Source organism: Tursiops truncatus, chromosome 17, assembly GCF_011762595.2.
Source record: "Tursiops truncatus isolate mTurTru1 chromosome 17, mTurTru1.mat.Y, whole genome shotgun sequence".
Lineage (NCBI taxonomy): Eukaryota > Metazoa > Chordata > Mammalia > Artiodactyla > Delphinidae > Tursiops > Tursiops truncatus.
In genome coordinates this window covers 400876-427195 of record NC_047050.1, presented here as the reverse complement: position 1 = coordinate 427195, position 26320 = coordinate 400876, and the positions used below count along the sequence as shown (strand labels likewise).

The following is a 26320-nucleotide window of genomic DNA, read 5'->3' as shown; positions in this document are numbered from 1 at the left end:
CTGGGGGAGACTGAACCAGACCTACCTGCTAGTGTTGGAGGGTCTCCTGCAGAGGCGGGGGGTGGCTGTGGCTCACTGTGGGGACAAGGACACTGGCGGCAGAAGTTCTGGGAAGTACTCCTTGGCATGAGCCCTCCCAGAGTCCACCATTAGCCCCACCGAAGAGCCTAGGCTCCAGTGCTGGGTCACCTCAGGCCAAACAACCAAAAGCGAGGGAACCCAGCCCCACCCATCAGCAGACGGGTATTAAAGTTTTACTGAGCTCTGCCCACCAGAGCAACATCCAGCTCTACCCACCACCAGTCCCTCCCATGAGGAAGCTGGCAAAAGCCTCTTAGATAGCCTCACCCACCAGAGGGCAGACGGCAGGAGTAAGAAGAACTACAATCCTGCAGCCTGTGGAACGAAAACCACATTCACAGAAAGACAGACAAGATGAAAAGGCAGAGGGCTATGTACCAGATGAAGGAACAAGACAAAACCCCAGAAAACAGCTAAATGAAGTGGAGATAGGCAACCTTTCAGAAAAAGAATTCAGAATAATGATAGTGAAGATGATCCAGGACCTCGGAAAAAGAATGGAGGCAAAGATCAAGAAGATGCAAGAAACGTTTAACAAAGACCTAGAAGAATTAAAGAACAAACAAACAGAGAGAGATGAACAATACAATAACTGAAAACTACACTAGAAGGAATCAACAGCAGAATAACTGAGGCAGAAGAAAGGATAAGTGACCTGGAAGACAGAATGGTGGAAATCACTGCTGCAGAACAGAATAGAGAAAAAAGAATGAGAAGAAATGACCGCCTGAGAAACCTCTAGGACAATATTAAATGTACCAATATTCGCATTATAGGGGTCCCAGAGGAGGAGGGGAGAGAGGGAGAAGAGGGAGAGAGGGGGAGAGGGAGAGGGAGAGGGATTTGAAGAGATTATAGTCAAAAACTTCCCTGACTTGGGAAAGGAAACAGCCACCCAAGTCCAGGAAGCGCAGAGTCCCAGGCAGGACAAACCCAAAGAGAAACATGCTGAGACACACAGTAATCAGACTGACAAGAATTAAAGAAAAATTATTAAAAGCAACAAGGGGAAAATGACAACATACAAGAGGAGTCCCATAAGGTTACCCCCTGATTTCTCAGCAGAAACTCTACAAACCAGAAGGGAGTGGCAGGATACATTTAAAGTGATGAAAGGGAAGAACCTACAACCAAGATTACTCTACTCAGCAAGGATTTCATTCAAACTTGACGGAGAAATCAGAAGCTTTACAAACAAGCAAAAGCTAAAAGAATTCAGCACCACCAAACCAGCTCCACAACAAATGCTAAAGGAACTTCTCTAAGTGGGAAACACAAGAGAAGAAACGGACCTACAAAAACAAACCCAAAACAATGAAGAAAATGGTAATAGGAACATACGTATCGATAATTACCTTAAGTGTGAACGGATTAATTGCTCCAACCAAAAGACACAGGCTCGCTGAATAGATACAAAAACAAGACCCATATATATGCTGTCTACAAGAGACCCACTTCAGACCTAGGGACACATAAAGACAAAGTGAGGGGATGGAAAAAGATATTCCAGGCAAACGGACATCAAAAGAAAGCTGGAGTAGCTATACTCATATCAGATAAAATAGACTTCCAAATAAAGAATGTTACAAGAGACAAGGAAGGACACTACATAATGATCAAGGGATCAATCCAAGAAGAAAATATAACAATTATATATGCACCCAACACAGGAGCACCTCAATACATAACGCAAATGCTAACAGCTATAAAAGAGGAAATCGACAGTAACACAGTAATAGTGGGTGACTTTTAACACCTCACTTACACCAGTGGACAGAAAATTAACAAGGAAACACAAGCTTTAAATGACACTACAGACCAGGTAGATTTAATTGATATTTATAGGGCATTCTATCCTAAAACAGCGGATTACACTTTCTTCTCAAGTGCACAAGGAACATTCTCCAGGATAGATCATATCTTGGGCCACAAATCAAGCCTCAGTAAATTTAAGAAAATTGAAATCGTATCAAGCATCTTTTCTGACCACAGCGCTATGAGATTAGATATCAATTACAGGGGGAAAAAAACATAAAAAACACAAACACATGGAGGCCGAACAGTGCATTACTAAATAACCAAGAGATCACTGAAGAAATCAGAGGAAATCAAAAAAATACCTAGAGACAAATGACAATGAAACATGACAACCCAAAACCTATGGGATGCAACAAAAGCAGTTCTAAGATGGAAGTTTATAGCTATACAAGCCTACCTCAGGAAACAAGAAAAATCTCAAATAAATAATTGGACGTTACACCTAAAGGAACTACAGAAAGAAGAACAAACAAAACCCAAAGTTAGCAAAAGTAAAGAAATCATAAAGATCAGAGCAGAAATAAATGAAATAGAAACAAAGAAAACAATAGGAAAGATCAATAAAACTAAAAGCTGGTACTTTGAGAAGATAAACAAAATTGGTAAACCATTAGCCAGACTCATCAAGAAAAAGAGAGGACTCAAATCAATAAAATTAGAAATGAAAAAGGAAACGTTACAACAGACACCGCAGAAATACAAAGCATCCTAAGAGACTACTACAGGCAACTCTATGCCAATAAAATGGACAACCTGGAAGAAATGGACAAATTCTTAGAAAGGTATAATCTTCCAAGACTGGACCATAGAAAATATGAACAGACCAGTCACAAGTAATGAAGCTGAAACAGTGATTAAAGATCTTCCAGCAAACAGAAGTCCAGGACCAGATGGCTTCACAGGTGAATTCTATCAAACATTTAGAGAAGAGCTAACAGCCATCCTTCTCAAACTCTTCCAAAAAATTGCCTAGGGAGGAAGACTCCCAAACTCATTCTACGAGGCCACCATCACGCTGAAACCAAAACCAGACAAGGATGTCACAAAGAAAGAAAACTACAGGCCAATATCACTGATGAACATAGATGCAAAAATCCTCAAAAAATACTAGCAAACAGAATCCAACAGCACATTAAACGGATCATACACCATGATCAAGTGGGGTTTATCCCAGGGATGCAAGGATTCTTCAATATACTCAAATCAATCAATGTGATACACCATATTAACAAATTGAAGAATAAAAACCATATGATCATCTCAGTAGATGCAGAAAAAGCTTGTAACAAAATTCAACACCCATTTACGATAAAAACTCTCCAGAAAGTGGACACAGAGGGAACCTACCTCAACATAATAAAGGCCATGTACGACAAACCCACAGCAAACATCATCCTCAATAGTGAAAAACTGAAAGCATTTCCTCTAAGATCAGGAACAAGACAAGGATGTCCACTCTCGCCACTATTATTCAACATAGTTTTGGAAGTCCTAGCCACGGCAATCAGAGAAGAAAAAGAAATGAAAAGAATCCAAATTGGAAACAAAGAAGTAAAACTGTCACTGTTTGCAGATGACATGATTCTATACGTAGAGTCATAAAGATGCCACCAGAAAACTACTAGAGCTAATCAATGAATTTGGTAAAGTTGCAGGATACAAAATTAATGCACAGAAATCTCTTGCATCCCTATACACTAACAACGAAAGATCAGATAGGGAAATTAAGGAAACAATCCTATTCACCATTGCAGCAAAAAGAATAAAATACCTAGGAATAAACCTACCTAAGGAGGTAAAAGACCTGTACTCAGAAAAGTATAAGACACTGATGAAAGAAATCAAAGATGACACAGATGGAGAGATATACCACGTTCTTGGACTGGAAGAATCAATATTGTGAAAATGACTCTACTACCCACAGCAATCTACAGATTCAGTGCAATCCCTATCAAATTACCAATGGCATTTTTTTTTTTTTTTTTTTTTTTTTTTTACAGAGCTACAACAAAAAAATCTTAAAAATCTGTATGGAGACACAAGAGACCCCGAGTAGCCAAAGCAATCTTGAGGGGAAAAAAACGGAGCTGGAAGAACAAGACTCCCTAACTTCATACTATACTACAAAGCTACAGTAATCAAGACAATATGGTACTGGCACAAAAACAGAAATACAGATCAATAGCACAGGATAGAAAGCCCAGAGATACACCCACGCACCTGTGGTCAACTAATCTATGACAAAGGAGACAAGGATATACAAAGGAGAAAAGACAGCCTCTTGTATAAGTGGTGCTTGGAAAACTGGACAGCCACATGTAAAAGAATGAAATTAGAACACTCTCTAACACCATACACAAAAATCAACTCAAAGTGGATTAGAGACCTAAATATAAGACCGGACACTATAAAACTCTTAGAGGAAAACATAGAACTCTCTGACATAAATCACAGCAAGATCTTTTTTGACCCACCTCCGAAAGTAATGGATATAAAACCAAAAATAAACAAGTGGGACCTAATGAAACTTAAAATCTTTTCCACAGCAAAGGAAACTCTAAAGAAGAGAAAAAGACTGCCCTACCGAACGGGAGAAAATATCTGCAGACGAATCAACGGACAGAGCATTAACCTCCAAAATATATACACAACTCATGAAGCTCAATATTAAAAACAAACAAACAAACAAAATCCCCAATCCAAAAATGGGCAGAAGACCTAAACAGACATTTCTCCAAAGAAGACATACAGATGGCCAAGAGGCACATGAAAAGCTGCTCAACGCCACTAATTATTAGAGAAATGCAAATCAAAACTACAGTGAGGTATCACCTCACACCAGTTAGAATGGGCATCATCAGAAAATCTACAAACAACAAATGCTGGAGAGGGTGTGGTGAAAAGGGAACCCTCTTGCACTGTTGGGAATGTAAATTGATACAGCCACTATAGAGAACAGTATGGAGGGTTCCTTAAAAAACTAAAAATAGAACTACCACATGACGCAGCACTCCCAATACTGGGCATATACCCAGAGAAAACCATAATTCAAAAAGTCGCACCCCAATATTCACTGCAGCAGTATTTACAATAGCCAGGTCATGGAAGCAACCAGGTTGCCCATCGATGGCAAATGGATTAGGAAGATGTGGTACGTATATACAATGGAATATTACTCAGCCCTAAAAAGGAACGAAATTGGGTCATTTGTAGAGATGTGGATGGACCTAGAGACTGTCATACAGAGTGAAGTCAGAAAAAGCAAAACAAATATTGTATATGAAAGCATATATGTGGAATCTAGAAAAATGGTATAGATGAACTGGTTTGCAGGGCAGAAATAGAGACACAGACGTAGAGAACGTATGGACACCGAGGTGGGAAAGCGGGGTGGGTGTGGTGGTGGGATGAACTGGGAGATTGGGATGGACATGTATACACTGATGTGTGTATAAAACAGATAACCAACAAAAAAGAAGAGATGAACACAGAATTTTAACTAGAAAATTATTTTTTAAAATGAGAAATTAATAATTCAGTAACTAAAAGGAAAAACAGAAGGAATAAACGGCAGATTAGGTGATACAGAAGAATGCATAAGTGAGCTGGAAGATGGAAATAACCCAATCAGAACAACAAAAAGAAAAACCTGAAAGGGAATTTCGGATAACATCAAGTGTTTCCAACATTCACGTTATACAGGTCACACCCCTGAAGGAGGAGCGAGAGATAGAAGGGGGTCCAAAATGCACTTAATAAAATTATGGCTGAAAACTTCACAAGCCTGAGAAATGAAACATAATCAGTTATGGGAAGCACAGTGCGTGTCAATTAAGATGAACACAAATAGATTGATGCCAAGACATATCATAATTGAAATGGAATAAGTTAAAGAGAGAGATCTAAAGGCAGCAATAGAAAAAGAGGCATATACAAGGGAACCACCATAAGGCTATCAGCTGATTTTTCTGCAGAAACTGTGGCCAGAAGGGAATGGCATGATATATTTAAAGTGCTGAAAGGGAAAAACATGCAACCTAGGGTACTCTACCCAGCAACATTATCATTGAGAACAGAAGGAGAGATAAAGCACTTCCCAGAGAAGCAGAAACTAAAAAAGTTCACCAATACTAAGCAACCCTAAAAGAAATGTTAAAGGGTCTTCTCTAAGTGGGAAAGAAAAGGCTATATAACAAGAGTAAGTATCTATAGGAAAGGAAAAATCCCACTAGTGAAGGCAAATATATATTTACAGGCTGAGGATCAATCACTTAAATAAGCTAGTACAAAGATTAAAAGACAAAAACTTGTAAAATCAAGTATAACTACAATAATCAGTAAAGATAAAAATGAAGATGTAAAATATGGCATCAAAAACACAAAGTGTTGGGACTTCCCTGGTGGTCCAGTGGTAAAGAATCCGCTTACAAATGCAGGAGATGCGGGTTTGATCCCTGGTCAGGGATTTAAGATCCCACATGCCGCTGTGCGACTAAGCCCGCATGCCACAGCTACTGAGCTTGCACGCCTCACCTGGAGCCCACATGCCACAAACTACAGAACCCACGTGCTCTGGAGCCCGCACGTCACAACTACAGAGCCAGTGCACCCTGCAGCCGGCACACCACGACTAGAGAGAGAAAACCTGCACGCTACAGGTAGAGAGAAGCCCGTGCACCACACAAAAGACCCCACATGCCTCAATGAAGATCCCATGTACCGCAACTAAGACCTGACACAGCCAAAAATAAAAATATAATAAATAATAAATCTAAAAAAGTGTGGGGGAAGGATGTAGATGTAGATGTTTTAGAATGCGTATGAACTTTAAAAGGACTACCTGTTTAAGTATAGTTACAGGTCATCATATATGAACCCCACGGAAACTACAAACCAAAAAACTACAGTAGAGGGACTGGCCGAGATGGCAGAGTACAAAGACCCTGAGCTCCCCTCCTCTCAGGAGCACTCCAGAATCACAACTATCTGCAGAGCCACCAACAATGAAGAAGAATGGAAGCTACCAAAAAAGATCTTCTACAACTAAAGACAAAGATGGAACCACAATGAGACAGATGGATAGGAGGGACGGACTCACGAATATAATCAAATCCCACACACCTGGGTGGGCGACCCACAAACTGGAGAATAATTATATTACAGAGGTTCCCCCACAGGAGTGAGAGTTCTGAGCCCTACATCAGGCTCCCCAGCCCGGGCGTCCTGCACTAGGAAGACAAGCCCCCAGAGCATTTTGGCTTTGAAGACCAGAGGGGCTTAATTTTGGGAGCCCCACAGGACTGGGGAAAACAGAGACTTCATTACTTCATTCTTAAAGGGCACACACGAAGTCTCACACATACCAGGAACCAGGGCAAAAGCAGTAATCGGAGAGGACCCTGGGTCAGACCCATCTGCCAGTCTTGGAGAGTCTCCTGCAGAGGTGGGGGGTGGGTGTGGCTCACCATGGGACACACACACTGGTGGCAGACATTTGGGAACATTCTGCCGTGTGAACTGCTGCTGGTGGTTGCCATCTTGGCTCATCAGCACCGAGACCTGGCCCCAACAGCCTGTAGGCTCCAGTGCTGGGACACCTCAGGCCAGACAACTAACTGGGTGGGCACATAGCCCCACCCATCAGCAGACAGGTTGCCTGAAGACTTCCTGAGCCCACAGCCATGCCTAACCATGGCCCTGCCCACCAGAGGGCCAAGACCCAGCTCCACCACCAGCAGGCAGGCACTAGGCCTTCTCTCCAGGAAGCCTGCACCAGCCTCTTGACCAGCCTTATCCACCAGGGGGCAGACAAAAGAAAACCTCAATCCTGCAGACCCAGCCTGCCCACAGCAGGCCAGACCTTACTCTGAGACCATCTGGCCCCAGCCCTGTCCACCAACAGGCCAATGCATACCCTGCACCGCATACTTAACTGTGTGACTGACGAACCAGGAGCCCCCCTGCCCCCCACCCCAATAGTCCAGCACTAACCTCAGGACCTGGGTTCACCTGCCATTGGGTGAACTCTGCCCGTTTCCAATGGGCAGGCCTAAATCTTTGCGACTCTGACTGTACCCATCACTGAGCCGGCACTAGCCTCAGGGCCCCTTAGGGTTCTGCAGCCAGCTGCCTCGTGACCAGGCCCCGCTAAACGGCAGCCAGCAGCTTCTGCACAAGGCAGGTCCTGGCAACCAACCGGGCTAGGGGCCAACCAAGCCCACCAGACCACCCACACAGCCCACCATAACAGAAGGACCCATGCAGCCCTCTTAGGGGAACCCTTAGAACATATAGGTAATGGGAGGACACTGCAGGACAGTGCACTGCTGGGACACACAAGATGTCTCCTACAGAGGGCCACTTCTCCAAGGTTGAGAAATGTAAGTAACTTACCACAAACATAAAAATACAAATAGCAACTTGGACAAAATGAGGTAGCAGAGGAATATGTTCCAGATGAAGGAACAAGATAAAAAACCCCAGAAGAAAAACTAAGTGTTGTAGAGACAGGCAATCTACCCAAGAAAGGGTTCAGAGTGAGAATCATAAAGATGATCAAAGAATTTGGGAAAAGAATGCACAGAGTGAGAAATTAGAGGTTTTGAGCAAAGAGTTAGAAAACATAAAGAGTAACCAAACAGACGGAGAATACGATAACTGAAATGAAAAATACACTGGAAGAAATCAATAGTACAGAAGGGCAAATCAGTGAGCTGGAAGACAGAGTAGTGGAAATCACTGCCACTGAACAAAAAAAAAAAAGTATGAAAAGAAATGACAGTTTGAGAGACCTCTGGGACAACATCAAACACACTAATATTTGCATTATAGAGGCCCCAGAAGGAGATAAGAGAAAGAGCCTGAGAACATACGTTTAAGACATAATAGCTGAAAACATCCCTAACCTGGGAAAGGAACAAGTCACCCAAGTCCAGGAAGCACAGAGACTGCCACACAGGATGAACCCAAAGAGTAAGACAACAAGACACACTCTAAATAAAGTGACAAAGAGATAAAGAGAGAATATTAAAAACAGCAAGAGGATAAGAAATAACATACAAGGGAATTCCCATAAGGCTGACAGCCCGTTTTTCAGCAGAAACTCTACTGGCCAAAAGGGAGGGGCAGGATATATTTAAAGCGATGAAAGGGGAAAAAATACAACCAAGAATAATGTATCCAGGAAGGCCCTCATTCAAATTTGATGGAGAAGTCAAAAGCCGAAAGAGTTCAGTACCATCAAACTGGCTTTACAACAAATGTTAAAAGAACTTCTCTAGGTGAAAAGGAAAAGGCCACAACTAGAAACAAGAAAATTACAAAATGAAAAAGCTCACCAGTAAAGGCAAACATACAGTGAAGGTAGGAAATCTCCACACACCAAGCTAGTAGGGAGGTTAAAAGAAAAAAGTAGTAAGACTGTCTCTATTCCACAGTAAGCAGTTAAGGGATACACAAAACAATGAGACATAAAATATGCAAGCAGAAACAGTAATTGGGAGGGGAGGAGAGTACAAATGCAGGGTTTTCAAAATGCATTTGAAATTAAGCCATCAGCAACTTAAAACAATCATGTATACATACAGACTGCTATACAAAACCTCACAGTGACTGCAAACCCAAACTCTATAATAGATATGTACCCAAAAAAGAAAAAGGAAACCAAACATAACAGTAAAGCTAGTCATCAAATGAGAGAGAACAAAAGAAGGGAAAAACGACCCTACACAAATCCAAAACAATTAACAAAATGGCAGTGAGAACATACATATCGATGATTACCTTAAATGTCAACAGAGTAAATGCTCCAACTAAAAGACACAGAGTGGCTGATGGACACAAAAACAAGACCCCTTGATATTCTGCCTACAAGAGACTCACTTCAGATCTAGAGACATACAGACTGAAAGTGAGGGAGTGGAAAAAGGTATTCCATGCAAGTGGAAATCAATCGAAAGCCAGAGTAGTAATACTTACATGAGACAAAATCGACTTTAAGATAAAGACTGTTGTAAGAGACAAGGAGGGACACTACATAATGATCAAGGGATCATCCAGGAAGATACAACAATTGTATATACATATGGGAGGCACCTAAATATAAGGCAAATATTAAGAGACATAAAAGGAGAAATTGATGGTAACACAATACTAGTGGGGGACTTTAACACCCCACTTATATTAATGGACAGATCATCCAGACAGAAAATCCATCAGGAAACACAGGCCTTAAATAACACATTAGACCACATGGACTTAATTCATATATAGAGAGCATTCCATCCTAAAGCAGCAGAATACATATTCTTTTCAAGTGCATATGGAAAATTCTCCAGGATAGATTACATGCTAGGCCACAAAATAAGCCTTGGTAAATTTAAGACAACTGAAATCATATCAAGCATCTTTTCCAAACGCAACAGTACAGAGACCAGAAATCAACTACAGGAAAAAAAATTGCAAAAAACACAAACATGTGGAAGCTAAACACTATGCTGCTAAACAACCAGTGGATCATTGAATAGATTAAAGAGGAAATCAAAACTACCTACAGACAAAACAAAAACACAACGATCCAAAACCTGTGGAACGCAGCAAAAGTGGTTCTAAGAGGGAAGCTTATAGTGATACAGCTTACCTCAGAGAACAAGGAAAATCTCAAATAAACAACCTAACCTTACACCTAAAGCAACTAGAGAAAGAAGAACAAACAAAACCCAAGTCAGCAGAAGGAAAGAAATCATAAAGATCAGAGCAGAAATAAATGAAGCAGAGACGAAGAAAACAACAGACGAGACCTTCAAGATGGAGGAGTAAGACGTGGAGACCACCTTCCTCCCCTCACATACATCAGAAATACATCTACACGTGGAACAACTCCTACAGAACACCTACTGAACGCTGGCAGAAGACCTCAGACCTCCCAAAAGGCAAGAGACTCCCCACATACCTGGAGAGGGCAAAAGAAAAACGAATAAACAGAGACAAAAGAATAGGGACGGGACCTGCACTTCCGGGAGGGAGCTGTGAAGGAGGAAAGGTTTCCATACACTAGGAAACCCCATCACTGGTGGAGACGGGGGTTGGCGGGGGGAGCTTCAGAGCCGCGGAGGAGAGTGCAGTCACAGGGGTGCAGAGGGCAGAGCGGAGAGATTCCCGCACAGAGGATGGGTGCCAGCCGGCACTCACCAGCCCGAGAGGCTTGTCTGCTCACCCGCCGGGGCGGGCGGGACTGGGAGCTGAGGCTCGGGCTTCGGTCGGAGCGCAGGGAGAGGACTGGGGTTGGCGGCGTGAACACAGCCTGCAGGGGGTTAGTGCGCCACGGCTAGCCGGGAGGGAGTCCAGGAAAAGTCTGGACCTGCCAAAGAGGCAAGAGACCATTGTTTCGGGGTGCACGAGGAGAGGGGGTTCAGAGCACCGCATAAACGAGCTCCAGAGACGGGCACGAGCCGCGGCTAACAGCGCAGACCCCAGAGACGGGCATGAGACACTAAGGCTGCTGCTGCCACCACCAAGAAGCCTGTGTGCGAGCACAGGTCACTCTCACACCCCCCCTTCCGGGGAGCCTGTGCAGCCCGCCACTGCCAGGGTCCCGGGATCCAGGGACAACTTCCCCAGGAGAGCGCACGGCGCGCCTCAGGCTGGGGCAACGTCACGCTGGCCTCTGCTGCCACAGGCTCACCCCGCACCCATACCCCTCCCTCCCCCCGGCCTGAGTGAGCCAGAGCCCCCGAATCAGTGGCTCCTTTAACCCCGTCCTGTCTGAGCAAAGAACAGACGCCCTCCGGCGACCTACACAGAGGTTGGGCCAAATCCAAAGCTGAGCCCCGGGAGCTGTGAGAACAAAGAAGAGAAAGGGAAATCCCTCCCAGAAGCCTCAGGAGCAGCGGATTAAATCCCCACAATCAACTTGATGTACCCGCATCTGTGGAATACATGAATAGACAACGAATCATCCCAAATTGAGGAGGTGGACTTTGGGAGCAATGATACATATATATATATATATTTTTTTCCCCTTTTTCTCTTTTTGTGTGTATGTGTATGCTTCTTTGTGTGATTTTATCTGTATAGGTTTGCTTTTACCATTTTCCCTAGGGTTCTGTCTGTCCATTTGTTTTTTCTTTTTTTATTAAAATTTTTTTAATAATTATTTTTTATTTTAATAACTTTATTATTTCCTTCCTCCTTCCTCCCTTTCTCTCTTTCTTTCTCCCTTTTCTGAGCCATGTGGCTGACAGGGTCTTCGTGCTCCAGCTGGGCGTCAGGGCTGTGCCTCTGAGGTGGGAGAGCCAAGTTCAGGACATTGGTCCACAAGAGACCTCCCAGCTCCACGTAATATCAAACAGCAAAAGCTCTCCCAGAGATCTCCATCTCAACACTAGGACGCAGCTCCACTCAACAACCAGCAAGCTACGGTGCAGGACACCCTATGCCAAACAACTAGCAAGACAGGAACACACCACCACCCATTAGCAGAGAGGCTGCCTAAAATCATAATAAGTTCACAGACACCCCAAAACACACCACCAGAAGTGGTCCTGCCCAACAGAAAGACAAGATCCAGCCTGATCCACCAGAAGGCACCCCTCCACCAGGAAGGCACCCCTTCACCAGGAAGCCTACACAACCCACTGAACCAACCTTAGCCACTGGGGGCAGACACCAAAAACAACGGGAAGTATGAACCTGCAGCCTGTGAAAAGGAGACCCCAAACACAGTAAGTTAAGCAAATGAGAAGACAGAGAAACACACAGCAGATGAAGGAGCAAGGTAAAAACCCACCAGACCAAACAAATGAAGAGGAAATAGGCACAGCTTTTGCACAGCAAAGGACATCATAAACAGGACGAAAAGACAACCCTTAGCATGGGAGAAAATACTTGCAAATGAAGCAAATGACAAAGGATTAATCTCCAAAATTTACAAGCAGCTCATGCAGCTCAATATCAAAAAAACAAACAACCCAATCCAAAAATGGGCAGAAGACCTAAATAGACATTTCTCCAAAGAAGGTATACAGATTGCCAACAAACACATGAAAGGATGCTCAACATCATTAATCATTAGAGAAATGCAAATCAAAACTACAATGAGGTATCACCTCACACCAGTCAGAATGGCCATCATCAAAAAATCTACAAACAACCAATGCTGGAGAGGGTGTGGAGCAAAGGGAACCCTCTTGCACTGTTGGTGGGAATGTAAACTGATACAGCCACTATGGAGAACAGTATGGAGGTTCCTTAAGAAACTAAAAATAAAACTACCATATGACCCAGCAATCCCACTACTGGGCACATACCCTGAGAAAACCATAATTCAAAAAGAATCATGTACCAAAATGTTCATTGCAGCTCTATTTACAATAGCCAGGAGATGGAAGCAACCTAAGTGTCCATCGACAGATAAAGGGATAAAGAAGATGTGGCACATATATACAATGGCATATTACTCAGCAATAAAAAGAAATGAAATTGAGTTATTTGTAGTGAGGTGGATGGACCCCAGAGTCTGTCATACAGAGTGAAGTAAGTCAGAAAGAGAAAAACAAATACTATATGCTAACGACCACATATATATAGAATCTTAAAAAAAAAAAAAGGTTCTGAAGAAGCTAGGGGCAGGACAGGAATAAAGATGCAGACATAGAGAATGGATTTGAGGACATGGGGAGGGGGAAGGGTAACCTGGGACGAAGTGAGAGAGTGGCATGGACATATATACACTACCAAATGTAAAACAGGTAGCTAGTGGGAAGCAGCCACATAGCACAGGGAGATCAGCTCAATGCTTTGTGACCACCTAGAGAGGTGGGATAGGGAGGGTGGGAGGGAGATGCAAGAGGGAGGGGATGGAGGGGATACAAGGATATATGTATATGTATAACTAATTCATTCTGTTATAAAGCAGAAACTAACACACACACCATTGTAAAGCAATTATACTCCAATAAAAATATTTAAAAAAAAGAACAGAAAAGATCAATGAAACTAAAAGCTGGTTCTCTGAAAAACTAAACAAAATTGATAAACCTTTAGCCAGACTCCTCAAGAAAAAAAGGGAGAAGGCCCAAATCAATAAGATCAGAAATGAAAAAGAGAAGTTACAATTGACACCACAGAAATAGAAAAGATTGTAAGAGACTACAATGAGCAAATATACGTCCATAAAATGGACAACCCAGAATTCATAAATTCTCCCAAGACTGAACCAGGAAGAAATAGAAAATACGAACAGACCAGTCACAAGTACTGAAATTGAAACTGTGATTTAAAAACTCTCAACAGGGACTTCCCTGGTGGCCCAGTGGTTAAGAATCCACCCGTTAATGCAGGGGACACGGGTTCGATCCCTCATCCGGGAAGAGCCCACATGCCACGGAGCAACTAAGCCCGTGCACCACAACTACTGAGCCTGTGTTCTAGAGCCCGTGAGCCACAACTACTAAAGCCCACATGCCCTAGAGCCCAGGCACCACGACTAATGAAGCTCACGCACTCTAAGGCCCACGTGCCACAACTACTGAGCCCGCATGCTGCAACTACTGAAGCCCATGCGCCTAGAGCCCATGCTCCACAACACGAGAAGCCACCGCAAGCCTGCACACTGCAATGAACAGTAGCCCCCGCTCGCTGCAACTAGAGAAAGCCCTAGCACAGCAACGAAGACCCAATGCAGCCAAAACAATAGATTTAAGAAAATGAATAAATAAAAAATAAAAACTCCCAACAAATAGAAGTCCAGGACCAGATGGCTTCACAGGCAAATTCTACCAAACATTTAGAGAAGAGTTAACACCTATCCTTCTGAAACTATTGCAGAGGAACAATTGCAGAGGAAGAAACACTTCCGAACCCATTCTATGAGGCCACCATCACCCTGACACCAAAACCAAAGACATCACAAAACCAGTATCACTGATGAACACAGATGCAAAAATTCTCAACAAAATACCAGCAAACCATATTCAACAATATATTAAAAAGATCATACACCATGATCAAGTGGGATTTATTCCAGGGATACGAGGATTTTTCAATATCCACAAATCAACATGGTTAACAAATTGAAGAAGAAGAACCATACGATCATCTCAGTAGATGCAGAAAAAGATTCTGATAAAATTCAACACCCATTTATGATAAAACTCTCCAGAAAGCGGGCATAGAGGGAACCTACCTCAACATAATAAAGGCCATATATGACAAACCCACAGTTAACATCACACTCAACTATGAGATATGAAAGCATTCCCTCTAAGATGAGGAACAAGACAAGGATGCCCACTCTCACCACTTTTATTCAACGTAGTTTTGGAAGTCCTACCCGCTGCAATCAGAGAAGAAAAAGAAAAGAAAGAGTCCAAATAGGAAAGGAAGAAGCAAAACTGTCACTGTTTGCTAATGACACGATTTGCTATACAGAGAAAATCCTAAAGATGCCACCAGAAAACTCTTAGAGTTCACCAAAGAATCTGGTAAAGTTACAGGATACAAAATAAATATATGGAAATCTGCTACAGTTCTATACACTAACAATGAAATCTCAGAGAAATTAAAGAAACAATCCCATTTACCATCACATCAAAAAGAATAAAATACTTAGGAATAAACCTACCTAAGGAGGCAAAAGGCATATAATCTGAAAAGTAAGACGTTGATGAAAGAATGTGATGATGACGTAAACAGATGGAAAGATGTACCTTGTTCTCAGATGGGAAGAATCAGTATTGTTAAAATGACCATACTACCCAAGGCAATCTACAGATTCAGCACCATTCCTATCAAACTACCAATGAGCTGTGGCAGGGCTGACAGGTGTGCCTGAGAGACTGAATCCACTTCACAGGAATAACAGGCTGGGAAGGCAAATCGCTCCTCCTTGTGTTCTATTACTGGGAACATGTGCAACTGTATGGCAGGTTGGACACCTGACTCACAGAATCAAATAACTGTTTTCAGCTCTGGCTACTTTGTAATCTGGGAGATCTGTCTCTTAAATTCCAGAGGCTGAAGTGAATGCAGAATTTTCTACCCATCACAGTAGGCTTTTAGTAAAATACACAGGCTTTATAAAGCACTGCCAAGGATGTGTGACCCTAATTCCCAGGGGCTTTATTCTTTTGGCCCTCATATTTCCTTTCCCACACACACAAAAAATACTGGAAATCAGGTTTATCCGAAAAGCCTGTATTTGTAACCTCACTATTGTCTGACACAAAACACATGAGAACATATCATACAGTTAAAATTATTCCTGAGCCAGAAGATGAACAAAAGTATCTAATCTGATAGTTGAGAATCATCATCTGAAGAGGGCGCTAGAGTCACAATTTCCCTCCTCTTGACACTGGCATTGCTCAAAAACATTTTCACTGTTCCAGACTTTCATTTGGAGAACTGTTGTTGCCCCATATCTTGCACCGTATGAAGCATCCGAAAGTGGTCCCTCTTGAGGACTGAGGTATGGCCCCTTCGTGTTATGAGTGAGCCGGCCCGATTTCCTAACCCCGACAGTGTCCCACAGCTGGAGCACATCCAGCCTCCTGAGTTTCTAAAGGACGGACGTGTTTAGAAAGTCCACGTGAAGTGCTGCATTTGAACAACTCAACTAAGCTCAACATAGCAACGTCCTCATAAACACGGGTGAATCCAAGGCTCCGACGTTTTTAAGGAATACTTTCTTATTTGACTGCTTCCTTTAGACAGTTTTCAGAACACAGGCTCAAGACTCCTAACAATGAGGAATCATGACCAACTTTGTATTTATCTCGGATAAATTAACAGTAGAGTTAGGAAAAGACAATAAGTGGAGACATTCAAGAAATGACTATGGACAACTGCTGTCACAGAACTAAACTTTAAATTGTTTTATTGTATTTTTAATAGTCTTTCACTTGCCATTAAACGTCATGACAAATCTCTACTTTGCTGGTCTACGACCTCTCCTTTCTCTTTTTCAGTAAAAGGGAAGAAAACTCTTAAATCTAAACATTATCATTACTAGTTAATACATTGAAAAAAAGATGGGCGTAGCATCTTTCAAGCTCAATCCCAATTTGACATCTGAATCTACTAATCATCTCACTGAATTATTTTCATGAGAATATGGTTCTCTGTGTATTTATTTTGCAATCCCTGACTGGGGAGGGCTTTAGTAGTGTTTTTATGGCTTCCAAAATAGATATGTCTTTCCTCTGGGTGTGCATGAACCACACTCTAAGTGTTCCTGGGTTTTACCTTTAATAGATAATTAATCGTGTGACATCCACATCACGGCTCCTGAGTAATTCTAGCGTATTATGTCTGTCCTCCTAGAAAACCTATTCAGTATATACCATGGTGCCGTCATCAGAAGTCACCTCTGGAACACTGTGGAGCTTGTGGAGCGTTTGGTGTCGGGAAGCAACGAAATGAGAAAGGATGTGGACAGAGACCAGGTCCGAACAGGGACGGTGATGTGAAAAATAGAAGTGACCCGAAATGCCTGACCCAAATTGTAGGAAACGTTAACCAACAAAGCCAGTTCAGTCTTTACCTGCATTTTACAATGTGAAGAGCTAGCGAGTTAACACCGTGTCAGAGCTGCTAGTATAAAGCTTATTTTCCTCCTAAAGGGGACCCACCCCACTGCTTTGGATCCAAAGGCACTTCTTTTTGGAATAATACTGAACAGCATTAAAAAAAAAAAAGAGCCTAGAACTAAAGACAGGACTGAAGTAAGACATCACCGCAAGATGGCACTGCTCTAGTGTCCCTGGAAGCAGCGTCGGGGTCGCGGGGCTCCCGGGGCTCTGAGTGTGGAGCTCCCGGGCGTTCGTGGGCTTTCCGGGGGCGCGGAGCTCTCGCGCGCTCGTGGTTCCCGGCTTCCCCCGGCCCTAGGCGCGCGGGGTTGGAGAGCGACCCCCGGACCCGGCGGAACCCCGCGGGGCAGCGTCTCCAACCCCGCCATCCGGAAGCCGCGAGACCCTAATTCCCTGAAGCCGCGGGGGAGCGCCCCCGGGCCCTAGTCCGCGCGCTGGCCCGGGCCCCGTTCTGGTTCCGCCCCGACTCCGCGGGCGCAGAGGCCCCGACCCACCAGCAGGAAGGAGGAGGCGCGGCCGAGGGAGGGTCGTTCCCGGCAGCGCCGCGCGGGCCGGGCCGGCGGGCAGGAAGCACGGGGGAGGCGCGCGGGCGGGGGTCCCGCGGTCCGCGGCCGGGGCGGGGCGGGGCGTGCGCGTCAGTCCGGCTAGAAAAGGCGGCGCCCGGCCCGCCCGAGGACCGCGCTCGCCGTCGGCCCGACGCCGCCATGAGCGCCGCGCTCTTCAGCCTGGACGGCCCGGCGCGCGGCGCGCCCTGGACTGCGGAGCCCGCCGCCTTCTACGAGCCCGGCCGCGCGGGGAAGCTGGGTCGCGGAGCGGAGCCGGCCGCGCCCGCCATGTACGACGACGAGAGCGCTATCGACTTCAGCGCCTACATCGACTCCATGGCCGCCGTGCCCACCCTGGAGCTGTGCCACGATGAGCTCTTCGCCGACCTCTTCAACAGCAACCACAAGGCGGGCGCCCTGGAGCTGCTGCCCGGGGGCCCCGCGCGCCCCGCGGGCCCCGGCCCCGCGCCGCGACCGCTCAAGCGCGAGCCCGACTGGGGCGACGGCGACGCGCCCGGCTCGCTGCTGCCCGCGCAGGTGGCCGCGTGCGCGCAGACAGTGGTGAGCCTGGCGGCCGCCGCGCAGCCCACTCCGCCCGCGTCGCCCGAGCCGCCGCGCCGCAGCCCCGCGCCCCCAGCTCCCGGGGCGGCGCGCGACAAGGCAGCGGGCAAGCGGGGCCCGGACCGCGGCAGCCCCGAGTACCGGCAGCGGCGGGAGCGCAACAACATCGCCGTGCGCAAGAGCCGCGACAAGGCTAAGCGGCGCAACCAGGAGATGCAGCAGAAGCTGGTGGAGCTTTCGGCCGAGAACGAGAAGCTACAGCAGCGCGTGGAGCAGCTCACGCGGGACCTGGCCGGCCTGCGGCGCTTCTTCAAGCAGCTGCCCGGCGCGCCCTTTTTGCCCGGCGCGGGGGCGGCGGACGCGCGGTGACGCGGGGGGCGTGCGGGCTGCGGCCGCAGTGCCTGGAACCGCCGTGCCGGACCCCCGGGCGGGGCCGGGACTCGGACAGCTGCCGCGTGGACCCTAAGTTACTGTGACGGCAGCTTCTCTGCATCCTACGCCCGAGGAGGCAGCTAAGGTACATTCGTTAGAGAGACTTTTCGGACAAACCTTTGTACTGTAGATACGAGGAAAAGACTGAGCATGCTCACTTTTTTATACTGATTTTTACAGTATTTGTAAGAATAAAGGCGTGTTAGACCCACCTTGATTCCTGCCCTCGCGGCCCTCCGGACTGGCCGGGGAGGGCGCGAGGGCGCGTCTGGCTGGTGTGCGCCCCGGGGCCGGGTTCCTGGAAGGACCGTCGCTTTGCTTCTCCAACAGGCCAAACTCCACCTGCGGACGTGCCGGTTAACTTGCCGAGCGAGACCCGCTCGGGTGGAAGGCGCCCCGGGAACGTGTCGGAAACCGGCCGGAGCGGGTCCCACCTCGAGTCGGGGGCAAGGAGAGGAGGGCTCAGGTTATCCGAAAACCAGTCCCACTCATTCTGGCTTTCATGGGATTTGCTTTCGCTTCCCTCAGTCCTGTAGACAGCTTCAAGTAGATTTTCAAAGTGCATAAAGTACAGAAGTCATATAGGAGATGGAAAGGACGGTCACAAAGCTACTTAAAATCGGCTACCTTCCCGGTACTGGTAATGCTTCAAGGCTGAATCTGGACGAATAAATAAAGCCGTTGCCTTTCCCCCATGAGAGTGGGTACTAGGCAGCCTCCCTTGGTCTGGGCTGCTACGTCTATATTATGTAATTAGTTAACCGTGGCCTGTCATTATTACACTGTCATAAGGGAGGAAACGCGAAATCTTTGTAGTGTCCAGATTAATCCGTGGTTTTAGTTTTAACTCAGATCTCTGCCAACAAGGTGAACGATTCCCCAGCTCTCCTGCGGCAGCGTAGTCCTGCGCAGTGCCCGGCAGGACTAACCAGACCTGTCAGTCTCTCCGTAAGGAGCTACCATCAGGCCAGTCACTTTATCTCTACTTTATGGGAAACAGTTTTACCTCTGACATAGTTCCCCAGAACATTTTCCAAAAAATACTGAGCTGCAGAACGCTTAGGCTGGACACTGTGCAGAGCAGTAATATGACGATAGAGGACAAAGGTTTACACTCGGCAGGGTAATTCTTTGGGGAAATGTTAAAAGAAATATAAGAAAAACACGTTGAATCATTGTAAAATTTGAACACTTTAGAATTACAGTAGAACAAAATAACTTTTTCTACTATATTATTGTCTAAGGTAAATACAAAATGAAAACCTCAAGCTTATTTAAGCTCTATCGTGTTTCTAAATTTGCAGAAAGGCAATAAAAATATATATCATTGCAGAAAGAAGTACTTTGATTTACAGTTTACAAAGCCATTTTACTAACATTTGCCCCAATCGAAGTTCCACTTCAAGATCATAAAGGACATTCACTCTGCCTAGAGTTAACAAATAACTACCGAACCACCACCACTGGCAGCCACTTTGTAAAGTTCACGGATCCTGCGGCTGCCACCCGTGTGCTGAAGAGGCTCCCCCCTCGCTCAGGAGTTCCACCTCCTCCAATCCCACGCAGCTGGCCGGGCGGGTGGTGATGGACCGGACGAAACAGGTCATCGGCCCCACCTCCTTTCCAAGGACACTCCTCACCTCGTAACTCTGCAGGGATAAGAGGCAGGCTGGTTAAAGCAAACATCCCTGGGCGTGCTGTTCCCATCGGCTAAGGACACCAAAGACAGAGCATTAGGCCCTTCCCCGGCCCATGACCCCTCTCCACCCCTCTCCAGAGGAGAGAACAGGCTGCAGCAAAAGCAAAGGAAGGAAGTGCTTTTTTCTGGTAGCCGAGTTTTTTTTTTTTTTTTTTTTTTTTGCGGTACGCGGGCCTCTCCCTGTTGTGGCCTCTCCCGTTGCGGAGCACAGGCTCTGGACGCGCAGGCTCAGCGGCCATGGCTCACGGGCCCAGCCGCTCCGCAGCATGTGGGATCTTCCTGGACCGGGGCACAAACCCGTGTCCCCCGCATCGGCAGGCGGATTCCCAACCACCGCACCACCAGGGAAGCCCCCGAGCTAGTTTTTACACAAGAACATTAAAAGTATCTGTGATCGATGTTTGTTAGTGGGTGCAAGGATGTGCATCTCCCAGCTGGCCGTCCTAGGAGAGAAACGGGGCGGGGGGGAAACACATGGGAAGGGCCGTGCCCTGCGTCCCAGCAGGAGGCACACATCACGCCTGCTGCTGCATCCCACTTCCCCACTTGAGCAACACTTCTGGTCAAAGGACTTCCTTTGCCCCAAACTTCCCTCCTTAACAGGATCCCATTTCTCCCAGAGTTGCACTGAGCTGAACACCTCTTCCTATGCCACAGAAAGCCTTTCCTTCACATTGTTGGACGAATTGTCTTAGGGAACTGGTGAATTGTGGGCAAGTTTCATCTCTACACGGGAATGTAGAGCCACGGGCGGCAGGGGCCCCAGGTGAGCAGGCTGGGAAGGTGTGCTGTGCCCTCCTGGCCTCCGTGGATCACACCTCAGAACAGTTTCTTTTGGGGGTGGGGCTGAAAATAGAGGTTTATTGGTCTTTGGAGACTGAAGCCCTAGAAGGTCACGTGTTCTTTCGGAAACTCCTTTGCTGCCACTTGCAGAGTAACGTCAGGAGTACCTCTCAGCCCTCCTCTGTGCCAGACACTTGACGGGCGTCTGTGGTGACTGAGCTCACTGCTAACTCGCCCCTCCACCATTAGTGTCTTGGCAGAGGGGACTCGGTGGGGGCGGGCGGGTGTCAGACAACATGGCCAAAGCTGGCACGTCTGTAGCTCCTTGACAGGCACCTCGCTGCCCTACCCCTGGATCCAGGCTGGGCGGCCAACTGGCTTCTTGTGAACAGAGTGGGAGGGGAGGGGCACTGAGTGTGTCCCAGGCTCTGTCAGGACCGGGGCCCATCTTCTGCCCGGCTCGGGACCCAGTCACATGCTGTGAGGGCGTCCAGGCCGTGTGGGTGTCTGGCCAGAGCCCAGGAAGGTCCCAGCCGACAGGAGCACAGCAGCCAGCCGGGGACTGAAGGGCCTCCTGGGACACCAGCCCAGCTTTGGGGCACCAGCTGCTGCCCCATGGAGCCTCGTCCAGACTGCAGGTCTATGTGCAGAGTCGGTGTGGAGGCACCGAGCCTTGAGACGGCTCATTCTGAAGCAGTAAGTGTCCAGATCGGTCTGGGATGTGGACGCTGCCCTAAAGCCAGCTCACCGCCGTGGCTGTCTTCCCGCGTACGAGACAGGCACGGCCTCCCCACCGTGGCTCGCAGGGAGCTGCGGCTTTCCTGGTGGCACGCCAGGTGAAGCAGGGCTGAGAGTCGCCAGTCCAGGCAGGCAGAGAGAGGGAAGGAGAGGATGCGACTGGACAGTGGGGAGGCCTCCCGCGGCCAAGACGTCAAGGTCACTCCCAGGGCTTCTACCCGGGCTGGCTACTGAGGGCTGCACCTGCGCGTGGGTGTGGGCCCAGGCGGCTGGGTACGAGCACGGGCCTTGGCGTTGGAAGAAAAGTCTGCAGAAACCCTCTTTTTAAAGTGTCAGGGTTGGCAACTACAGTTTTTGATAATAACTGTCTCGTTTATAAATGGACATTACACTATACATTATATTGGGGAGAAGTTAAGACGGAGAAGTTAAAACAATCACACCAGTAAACTCACATGTGCCGGTCATGCGAACGCACGTGTGTAAAATGTGCCTCTATTTTAAAGGCACGTGTGTGTGCCGGCCCGGAAGCAGCACATTTTGTTCCGGGAGTGGAGCCGCGGTTCTCGTGTAAAGTCATCTGATTCTCTGGATTTTGGCGGATGTACCTTCTCATCCTGAAAACCGACAGAATCCAGATGAGCCTCGTGGCCGATGCCCCCGGGAGGTCTCCTACAGGTAGGAAGGAAGGTGTCCGCTTCCCTCCAGGTCAGCGTAAAGCCTGAGAATCCACCGGGCATAGACCGGGGGGCGGTAGCGGGGGGTTAGGAGCTCGGCGCCCCCCCAGTCCTACCGGCCTCGCCTCTGACAGTAGGGCAGCCACGCAGGGTCACCGAGGCGCTCGCCAACTGGGCCGCACGCCCGCCTCTTGTGTCTCTAGGAGCAGCAGGAGTTTACTGTGGGGGAGGCAGAGCCTGCCTCCACCCGAAGCGACACGTGAACGCGGGTTCCTGCCAGGTCCCTGGATGGAGCAGGTGGCTGAGGGCCACCCTCCTGGAGCTGGGGGCCCAGGGGAGGCAGGTGCCTGAGTAACCGCAGGGCTGGCAGGTGCTCTGGGTGCCGTCCCCAGGCGTTCAGCCACGCGCTCTGCTGGGTTCGTTTCGCTCTGTTCTTAAGCAGCACTCCCCCAGCATCCTCCAGAGGAACGTGTTCTCCGATGACCCGGATCTGCCGGCTTTAGTGCCCGTTTGCAGCCCCACCTTGGAACCCACTCCATCGGCCTCACCCAAGCACCCGCAGTCCCAGGAACCGCGGCCTCGCCACCCGTGAAACGCAGGACTCCACGAGAGCGCAACACACACAAGGCCCCTGGGGGCCCTACCCGGGCTGGCTACCCTGCAGGTGGTGAGCAGAGCGATGGCCCCGCTCTGCAGTGTCTCTGCATCCGGCAGGGAGCGTGCCGCGGGCCTACCCCGACGCCTCCCGGGCAGCATGGGCTGCGCCCACGGGGATGCTGGGGAGGAGGTGAGGCAGCACGGGGACAGCGGGCAGCACCGTGCCCAGGCATCACACACGCTTACTGACACGGACTGTCACACAGTCAGGCACATGTGTCTATAAGCCCTCCTACAGCAGGGTTCAAACATCAATCCCCACCACGCAGCAGCCCCCCGGACAAAGGTTTGCGCTGCGGGGGTCACCGAGTTGCTCTCAAGAGATGCGCGAGGCCAGAAATGAGAGCTGGAACCACAGTCAGACCAGGGATCCTTAAAGGTTCTGTGCACAGATTTGTCCACATTCCAATTTACTCCGAACTCTGACATCCGGTGCACATGAAAGAGTGTTAAGGGCTGCTTCTCCCCCGACACCCCAAGCCCAGGACGGGCTGGGACAGGACTGGCAAGTGGCCGGGAGAGCAGCCTGGGAGCCTCCAAATTCGGGCTGGCATCAGAGCTGGCATTTCGCTTCGGGAACCCATCACAAAGTTCTGCGAGTGTGAGCCTCCCCTTTCACAGCAGTCTCACAAGCTGGCCCATATCTGCCACCTGGATGTGGATACCAGCAGGGCACAGACACAGCACTCTCTCCAGGGCTCAGCGATTCCACAGGCCACTTGCGGGGCTTTCAAATGGCTCTGACAAGGACAGACCTCTCTCGTTTATGTGAGGACCAAAGGTAAGGTATGTGTGCTCAGGCGGTGCTTTCTTTGAGGAGCACACCTCACACCTCTTTACAAAGCTCACCACAGTAACAGGGCAGATGTGAGAAGTGAAAGTCAAGTTTCCAGGCACTCAGACTAGAGACCCAGCAATTTAGAAAAACGTGCATCTCAGGTAATTGTCCTATTAACGTGAAACCATGGCAGGAGGTTTAACCTGAAACCTCAAGACCGACTTACCATAATCAAAGCTGGGGGACAGATTCGTATGTCTACTGCAAGACCGATCAGAAAACAACCTCGATTCCAAAAGGGAAAGGATCTTGTTAGCAGACGCGGGCGTGAGTCAGAAGAGGGAGCAGAAGGCCTAGCCGAGTCTCGGGAGAGTCCGGACTCTCAGCTCCATGTGGCACATGGAGGGCCCTTGCAGCCAGGGGACACGGGGGAGGAGAGTAAGGACACGCACCTGGGCTGGGCGCCCCAACTTACCCCGTCCTCGCAGGCGGCAAACCTCAGGAGCGAAGAGATACTGTGCTGCAGCAGCTGCAAGAACAGCCACGGGCGGAGTCAGGACCCCCACCCCGCTCACCGGAAGGATCCCCCACCGAGACCTGATGTGTGACTCGAAGCCACCAGCTTCCATCGCAGAGCCTTAAGTCAGACAGGGGAGGGCTGCGGCCCCTCGGGGGAGCCCTGTCCCCTTTCCCAGGAAAAGAGCAGGAGATGCCACCCCGGCCCGGCCGCGGGTGAAGGGGGCACGCAGTAGGTGGACGCGGATGCACGAGCTCCCACCTGTTCCTACCTTGACCCTCACTGTGCACTGGGGTCGCAAGGGGCAGTCCAGGAAGACCTGCAGGTGCCTTCTGAGGAGGGGAGAGGTGACCACGCGGGAGCAGTCCCCACAGGAGAAGGCGCCCCTGTTGTTTGGAAACAAGAAGGCACAGAGCGTGGGAGCCTGGTGGCGGGCAGACACACAGACATTCCCTGCACGCGAGCGAGTGTCCGTCTGCCGTGTTAGAGGGGGGCTCAGAAACCCGGCTCCTAGAACAGGCCCCAAGCAGCCTGGGCTCCGCGGTCGCAGCGCCTGGCGTGGGGGCCCCCCCCGGCTGAGCCACGCAGCCAACAAGGGGAAGGGCCGGACGGCAAACCTGCTCCCACCACCAGTGTCTCTGCTTCTTCCTGCTTCCAAGGTAGGCCTGTCCAGGCCACCACCTGTGAGGCGTCAAGAAGCAGGAACGTGATGACACGCCCTGTGCACGTGCCTCCGACAGTCACGGGGGGGCCGGAGGACCGGTGCCGAGGACGGGCCCCGGGGTGGGGGGCGGTAAGGCTGGGCAGGGATGTCTGCTTGCAGAGGTCGGCTGTGCCGTCACCAAGTGTGTCTCACGTTCGTGTTAGCCCCAAGTTCTTTTTCTCCCGCCTGATAACAAAGAAGCTGAGGAAACCTGGCTCTTCTCTCTTTTAAGACAGGAAGAGCCTCGGGGAACCGCAGAACCCCAGTCGTGAGGAGAGAAAACACGGCGCCCGGCCTCCTCCGTGTGCCCTGGGCCCGGCCCCTGGCCCGAGGCACAAGGCAGTGGGGTCCTGGGCTGCTGCTGCTGCTGCCCCTACCTGTCTTCCGGCCTCCGTTCCAGTCTCTCACCGCCACACAGGTCACACGCAGGCCACGAGCAGGCGGTGCTCTCGTCCACGGCGACCACAGCGCCTAGGCCCAGGGAAGCAGACCCGGGCTCAGAGGCGGCTCTGTCCCCCAACTTCTCTTTGCCCCTCAGGTCACAGACGGTAACATGAGGTGCTCCAGGTTTGCTTCTCATTTGTGAGTTTATATAAATGTTCCTAAGCTTTTTATAATTTCCATTCATGGCACAAAATTACAACAAAGAGCAGGTTTTAAAGCTCAGGCATATTACTAACCAAGTATTTTCGTTTTTGCCTTTTTCCAACGTGCATGTTCTGAGGCCGTGACGAGCACCCCATC

General features: G+C 48.5%; 2 protein-coding genes across 13 annotated transcripts in view; one reads left to right on the top strand and one right to left on the bottom strand.

Moving 5' to 3' along the window:
- Positions 1-26320, bottom strand: part of SPIDR (scaffold protein involved in DNA repair) — a 383959-nt gene that overhangs the window by 12102 nt on the left and 345537 nt on the right. For 4 of the 12 annotated variants that reach the window (XM_073794379.1, XM_073794380.1, XM_073794381.1 and 1 more), the window contains 2 exons: positions 25145-26047; positions 24852-24885 (listed from right to left, as the gene is read on the bottom strand). Coding sequence is in view for 7 of the 12 variants with exons in the window: in XM_073794376.1 (XP_073650477.1) it covers positions 20661-20673; positions 22700-22916; positions 24832-24885; positions 25135-25259; positions 25954-26047 (503 nt within the window). In the remaining 5 variants the exon portion in view is untranslated. Of the gene's footprint in view, positions 1-25; positions 24642-24831; positions 24886-25134; positions 26048-26320 lie in introns of those variants that run through there. The other 8 variants (XM_033842931.2, XM_073794376.1, XM_033842935.2 and 5 more) reach the window with 8 other exon arrangements.
- On the top strand, positions 18191-19235 carry CEBPD (CCAAT enhancer binding protein delta). Its single transcript, XM_019925379.3, has one exon. It carries the CDS (start codon positions 18191-18193, stop codon positions 18959-18961), a length of 771 nt encoding a protein of 256 aa, XP_019780938.1. The 3' UTR covers positions 18962-19235.